This window comes from Engraulis encrasicolus, chromosome 7 (assembly GCF_034702125.1).
Source record: "Engraulis encrasicolus isolate BLACKSEA-1 chromosome 7, IST_EnEncr_1.0, whole genome shotgun sequence".
Classification (NCBI taxonomy): Eukaryota; Metazoa; Chordata; class Actinopteri; order Clupeiformes; family Engraulidae; genus Engraulis; species Engraulis encrasicolus.
Genome location: NC_085863.1, coordinates 15,379,085 through 15,386,584, shown reverse-complemented (window position 1 = coordinate 15,386,584; position 7,500 = coordinate 15,379,085). Strand labels below are relative to the sequence as shown.

The window sequence follows — 7,500 nt, the reverse complement described above, 5'->3', positions numbered from 1 at the left end:
AAGAAAGAAAGAAAGAAAGAAAGAAAGGCAGCCAAAACTCCAGTCATCTCCATCTCTCTCCCGGCTCTGCTCTGCTCTTGTCTTTCATGGCAGGGATTAACCTCCAGGCCTGGCCAGGGCCTTTGTTGAGGAGAACAAGCGGGCGCTTGTGGAGCGAGCCTGCCCAGAAAGTAGAGCAGGGCCTGGGCTGCCGAGGCCACTCGCACTGGGCCACACGGCCTTCAGTTCCTCCAGGCACAGTTACCAGGGCAGCTGGGGCAACGCCAGGCTATTTCAGACACACACACACACACACACACACACACACACACACACACACACACACACACACACACACACACACACACACACACACACACACACACACATGGACATTCACGCATACGCATACACACACACAAACACACACACACAGACTTACACAGAATACACACAGACATGCATTCTTACACACACACAAACAAACACACACACACACACACACACACACACACACACACACACACACACACACACACACACACACACACACACACACACACACACACACACACACACACACACACACACACACACACACACACACACGGACAGACGGACTTACAAACGCACACACGCACGCACACACAGTGTCAAAAAGCTCAAGATGGGTAACATAATTTATGCTCGGAAAGAACCAGTCTGCCCCAACTTTAGAGCAGGTTGCCGTACTCTCCTCTGCCTCTTTCCCTCTCTTCCCTACAGCTCTCTCCTTTCACCCCACCTTCTCTCCCCTCCCGTTTTCGGAGCTTTGTTGTGCCTCTGGACAATGCTCCCCATCCACTCACTAAGGAACCTACTGGGCAGTGGTAGGACAATGGAGTGTTTTCAGTTGGAGCTGCTTTAAGTGTGATGATGATGTATCAATGACTGGGACAGGAAGGCAGTCCTGCCCCCTGTAATGACAGGCTACAATGACTACATACAATGGCCTCTCTCTACTCTGTGTGGAGGCTTACCATCTCGCTTCATATCACCATGCACACGCTGTGCAGTCTCCTGGGATTTATGTTAAAGTGTCCAAAATTGGTTGAAAAGAAACAACTTTTCTTCACCTAGGCACTCCAAAAAGTATAGTAAATGTCTTAATTGTCATGGCATGTCCAGTAAGGACTTTGTAAAATTGCCCACGTGTAGCAGCGATTGGGTTGTCTTCAGGGCATAATGTAAAAGTGTATTTAGATTCTTCCTACAACTAAGTGACGTTGTTCTTAGTAGATGTACAGTATATTGCATATATTGTATATTTACCTCCGCCAAGGAGGTAATGTTTTCGGTCGCGTTGATTTGTCTGTTTGTGAGCAGCATAACTCAAAAACGAATCGACGGATTTGGATGAAACTTTCTGGGGTTGTTGATAAAGACCCAAGGAACAAGTGATTAAATTCTGGTGGTGATCCGGATCACGAACCGGAACCAGGACTTTTTGAAAGATTCTGTCAGCAGGATAACTCAAAAACTTATCAACTGATTTGGACGAAACTGTATAGAGTTGTTATTAATGACCCAAGGAACAAGTGATTCAATTCTTGGGGTGATCCGGATCACTAACCAGAACCAGGACTTTTTAAAAGATTCTTCACCATTGCTGGCCTATATATCTAGACGCCCCTAGTGACCAGAAATTGAATTGCGGGAACTCCACAAAAAGAAGGCAGAAAGACTTAGGGTGTAACATAGTCAAATGTACTATCAAGCAGCTTCCTTGGCAGAGGTCTGCACTGTCTGAGTGCTTCTAGTTTAATATAGTATATTTGCATAAGTGATGTTCAACACATTTAGTTAACACTTTATCCATCCATCCATCCATCCATCCATCCATCCATCCATCCATCCATCCATCCATCCATCCATCCATCCATCCATCAGGGATTAATAAAGCCCTGCATCTGAGCTGCTAATATTTAGGATTCAGGAAGTAGAATAGCTCCTTGATTAGACGTTCTGACTGTACTGCTTCCTGTGTCTGTTGTCTACGTGTTCCCCTGGGGGATGATGGGGGGAAAATAAAGTCTGCAATTAGTTGCTCAGTCAGTACACCTCAAATTGTGCTGACTGTTCATTTTCCCAGAGACGTGCGCAGAGGCTAATCTGCTGAACAATATGCCGCTGCGCTCCACCATGCATTATGGTCTAGTCTACTCCACATTCCCCAGGCCTCAGGGGGGTCAGCACAGGATAACGAGACGCATTTAGAAACAGACAGAACAAAACAGACGCTGGAATTCCTGTTTTTGACTGAATAGGACATTTAGAGCTAGTTCTCTCTCTCTCTCTCTCTCTTTTCCTCTCTCTCTCTTTTCCTCTCTCTCTCTTTTCCTCTCTCTCTCTCTCTCTCTCTCTCTCTCTCTCTCTCTCTCTCTCTCTCTCTCTCTCTCGCTCTCTATCTCTCCATGGGACTGACTTCAGTGTCTGCTGTTGTCTTGCCTGTTGGTTTTGGATGGTGTGTAATGAAGTTAAAGATAGTTCCCCTTTTCCAAAAGTCACTTTCAGACAAACAAGCTAAAAAAGACATTTGAAAACAGTACACACACATGCATGTTGAAAAAATAACCTTGAGAAAGACTGCCCACATGACTTCCCAGTCGTGAAACTCCTTTTCTTGTCCTATGGTTCTATCGTACATCTCTTCTTTTGTGTAAGGGCCAAATAAAAGATAGAAGATCCTGAATTTAATTAAATAAGAATGAATACAATTCTGGAAAAGACAAATGTTGACAGTGATACAAAGCAGCAGACAATTTCCTCAACCCTAAACGGTCCCATCCTCCCATCTTGCTGATGCTAAAACATCAAACCAAGGGTGTGTTTGGCTCTGTAGGCAAAGCTGGCATTCAGTCTGATGGAGCCCATGAGGAAGTGTTTCTCAACCCTGGGGTCGGGACCCCACGTGGGGTCGCCTGGAATTCCAATGGGCTTACCCTTAAATGTCTAGGTTTGAAAAAAGACCACTGATAAATATGACTAATTAATAGAACATCATAACTAATTAATATTCTGATTGCAACACAGTATACAACCTTATATTTGTTTTTTGGTCGTGGAAAAAAATGTGTATGAATGAAGGAATGAATTAATTGATTTAGTCTATTAGAAGTAAAAACATTGTACAGCAACAATAACCATACATTGAAAGGGATAAATAGACATGGATGTACACAAAAAAAGTACGAAGACATTGTATTACAGACATGTATGATATGGTGTACCCAGCAATTTGGGATGTCAAAATAGGGTCCAGAGACAAAAAGTTTTGGAACCACTGAGGATACAGAGGGACTAAGGCTAAGACTTGGGCCGAGGATAAGATTTGGGCCTTGGCTCCTGGCCAGCAGGGTCTGCTCTGCAGAGAGTCAGAGACGCTGGAAAACAGAACCCCTGTCACACAGACACGTTCCTGGCACTGCAACCACGCGCCATTCTGCAGATAACACATGCTTCAAAACTCTGGCTGCCTTAGATGCCGGGAGTGCTTGCGGGGTTAACATCATGTGTCACATCACATAAACCATATGTGAAGGGGGCGGGTCATGTGACAAGTGATATCATCTGGGGCTTGGGTTTATAAAAAAAATGCCATTTGGTTGAACGATGGCTTCCTTTCTAATGAGACATGGCTTTACCTCTGTTGCCCTGATGTGTAGTACTCCGTTTTGAACACAGGGGGGCATATATGCACAGATTGAGATTATAAGGAGGCGAGACCTGCCACAATACGAGCAGCAAATTATATCGTTTGGTCCCATGTGTGCATGTATATTTTTCAATTACCATGTTATTTCACCTTAACACTTAACAGGTTGAGCATGTGCAGTTGCATTTGAGCTTGTTTTACACACAGCTGTGTCCAGGAGCTAGACCAGTGCCTCCCAAACTGTTCGGTCGTTGCCCCTCAATGTTGAACACGCTACCAGCTGCTACAAGAGTCATCATGCCTTTCAACCAAAGTAGTAAAATAAAAGAACTTTGTAAAGATTAAATCTTTCCCAAGAGTGCTTCCCTCTGTGGCAAAACCAATTTTTACAGACAGAACTCTTGCCATGGTTTTGTTTACTCCATATAGTCCAAATATGTATCTGTTGCCTGTAGTTCCTGCCTTCCTTTGTAAGTTGCTCTGCATAAAACATTGTGCTACATGTAGAGTAATGTCATTATAATGTAATAAGACTAGGCTGGACGATGGGGAGATATGGGGGATTTCCATGAGGTCAAGGCCAGTACAACGCAGCCAGACTGTGTGAAAGACACATAGAAAGTAGAGTTCTCCTCCTAGCCCTACCGTGGTGCTAACAGTAGGGGGCGCTAACACTGGGCTGCTACACCTGCGACTCGGGTTTGAATCCAGCCTGCCTCATTTGCTGATCCCTCCCCGTCTCTCTCTCTCCACTTATTTCCTTTCTCTCTCAACTATCCTGTCTCAAATGAAGTCATAAAACGACCCCCCCCCAAAAAAATATTTATTGAGCTCACCTCCTCCTCTAGTTTGACTACTTTGGCCTGGGCGTTGTTGAGCGCTTGGTCTCGGATCTCGATGTGGCGTCGTTGGTCCTCGTTGGTGGAGCGCAGGGCGCTGAGTTCCATCTCCAGCTTTTCCTTCTCACGCTGAGTCTCCTTGTCTGCCAATCAAACAACAAAACAAGGCAAACAGGTAGCGGCATGATGAAATAGGCGCTTTGCTCAGTGAAAGTTCTGAAATCCGACCAAAATTGGTGGGAAAGCCATAAATAGACATTTTCTGTAGGCAAAGCATACCGGTTTTCTCCAAAAGCTTTTGATGAACTAATGACTCATCACAGAATCATCTTGAAACACACCTTTCTCTAGTTTAAACTTGAAGTCACGCACTTGCCGTTTTTTAAATTACGATTTTGACACCAGATTGACAGAACAACTACCACAGGCAATGACACAGCCATCTGTCATCAGTTGCGGCTCATACAGTGAAATTCATTTGATTTTCAGTCAAACTCATTGGAGTCTAGGGCGGCTCAGAACATGTACTAAACAAATGCGGTCAGACTTGTGAGCGGTCTGTGCAATGAGTGAAAGCAGGCCTGTTGTGGCAGTGTGGAACCTGAGAATCAGTTTGAAAACCTTCCGGAATGCAGAGACAGGTGGGTTCCACTCACTCTGAGCGAGGAGCTGAGAGATGGTCTTCCGGTTTTCCTCGGAACCTTCACACTCTTTAGCTGCCAGTTGCTTGTTGGCGGTCTCCATGCGCTCTGAAAAAGAGAAATGGAATCATCATAATTCAGTTCGGTTGGGTCATTCCAACTGCTACAGAATAGCCACGTTGAGGCTTGACCTTCAAGCTGTTCCTCAACTTTGACATGGATGTTTTAAGCCATACTGTACTTAGTAGTTTTTCTCATTGGCAGCTTTACTGGCTGGAGATTGAAATGCCTTTAATGGAGAACTAGTTACACACTGCTCCAAACTTGCTGACTTTAGTTATATCCCATTAAGTGGCCATATCAAATATGAACCATTAAAATTAACATCAGAACCATCACAGTATTTTTCAAGTTGAAGACAGTACTAAGGGTTGCTTTAAGTGACAGAGCTAAATCTTTTACACTATGATGAGGTCCTACTACGTATACCTATGGAGAAAACAGTGCAAACAAAAGTGTTTCTGTTCTGACACAGCAGTCTTTGTTCCCAAAAGAACTAAACGGGCCCTCTTCCCTGTCCCGACATGCAAGCATGACAGCAGTTAGAATAATAAAGAGGCAACACAAGCCACGCAGCTCTTATCTCAGTCTGACATCTCATCTGGACGACTTGATTAACAGGAGAGGCTTGTATTGCAGCAAAATCAAAAATGTTTGCAAAAAAAAAAAAGTTTTTAACCACACCATTTCCTTTCAGAGGTACACAAAAAGTTCATGCAAAACAAGCTGAAAACAAATGCCTTGTTCTTCGTCAAGTCAAAAAGTCCCAATTCCATTCAAAATCCACAGTCCCCATTGTGTGCTTATTTGACTACAAACTGTGTTTTTTGTCGAGAATCTGTGGCAAAGGGAAATATTAGTCAGAGAGATACAGGATATTCCCCAACCCTGCTGGGACACAATAACGCTGTACTGCAGTTGTGCAAATGCAGACCTTATGGACGAGGAGCACAGCACAAGCAGAGCACAAGCAGAGCAGAGCAGAGCAGAGCAGAGCAGAGCAGAGCAGAGCACAGCAGAGCACAGCAGAGCAGAGCAGAGCACAGCAGAGCAGAGCACAAGCAGAGCAGAGCAGAGCAGAGCAGAGCAGAGCAGAGCAGAGCACAGCACAGCACAGCACAACACAACACAACCCAGAAAGGGGATACATATGGAGATGACACACACACACACGCACGCACGCACGCACGCACGCACACAGGAGGGAGGGAGGGGTGTGAGAAAACAGACATGGCTGAAGTGCTGTGTTTGTGGGCCGCGGTACTCCAAAACGCCCGTTGCTCTCGGCCTCGGCAAATTATGCTGCGATACAGCACCTCTGGGGCCTGTTGCTCAGCAAAATATCCAAACACAAGAATCAAACAGTAACCCCTTGCATGAGGAAAAGTCCCTCCGGATGCAGTCCGGGCCATAATTTACACACAGAGAAAGAGAAAGAGAGAGAGAGAGAGAGAGAGAGAGAGAGAGAGAGAGAGAGAGAGAGAGAGAGAGAGAGAAATACTGGATTCATTAAACGATGCATTGTGCTGCAGGGATGAAGATGACCTTGCTCATTGGCTTGCTTTCTCTTTCTCTTTCTCTACATTTCTCTCTCTCTCTCTCTCTCTCTCTCTCTCTCTCTCTCTCACTTTCTTCTTCTCTTCTTTCATGGGGAGGTATGGGGTGGGGTGGGAGAGCCAAAAAAGTCAAACTTTCATCAAGGAACTAGGCCAAACGTTAGAATAATATTTCCATGAGGGTAGGACAACGCCGCGCAAACGCAGCGAGACACATTCTGGCATTGTCCACCGCCCCCCATTAATTCCAAAAAGTCATCGCAATGCAATAATCAAAACAGCTTGTGCTCCCAGCCCCGAGCGAAACCTTTACAAATCCATCATCTCCCAAGCACTACGCATGCACACACACACACACACACACACACACACACACACACACACACACACACACACACACACACACACACACACACACACACACACACACACACACACACACACACACACACACACACACACACACACACACACACATCATTACACCACTACGCCCGCGACAAACAAACACTTCTGTAACGTGTACTGCCTGACACATCTAATGTGTTCCCGCAAATCCCGTCAAGAGTACACGCTCAGCAAAAAAGGAAGAAAAGAAAGAAAAACGAAAGCAAAGAAAGAAAGAAAGAGAGAAAGAATAAAAGACAGACAGAAAGAAAGAAAGAAAGAAAGAAAGAAAGAAAGAGAACATCCAAAACCATCCATGGCATTCCACATGGCTGTGACAAAGC

At 45.0% G+C, this 7,500-nt stretch overlaps 1 protein-coding gene across 1 annotated transcript in view; it reads right to left on the bottom strand.

The window, feature by feature from the left end:
* amot (angiomotin) overlaps positions 1–7,500 on the bottom strand; it is a 62,909-nt gene that overhangs the window by 11,875 nt on the left and 43,534 nt on the right. The window contains exons 11-12 of the mRNA XM_063202967.1: positions 5,169–5,261; positions 4,510–4,655 (exon numbers count right to left, since the gene is read on the bottom strand). Coding sequence (XP_063059037.1) covers positions 4,510–4,655; positions 5,169–5,261 — 239 coding nt within the window. The remainder of the gene's footprint in view (positions 1–4,509; positions 4,656–5,168; positions 5,262–7,500) is intronic.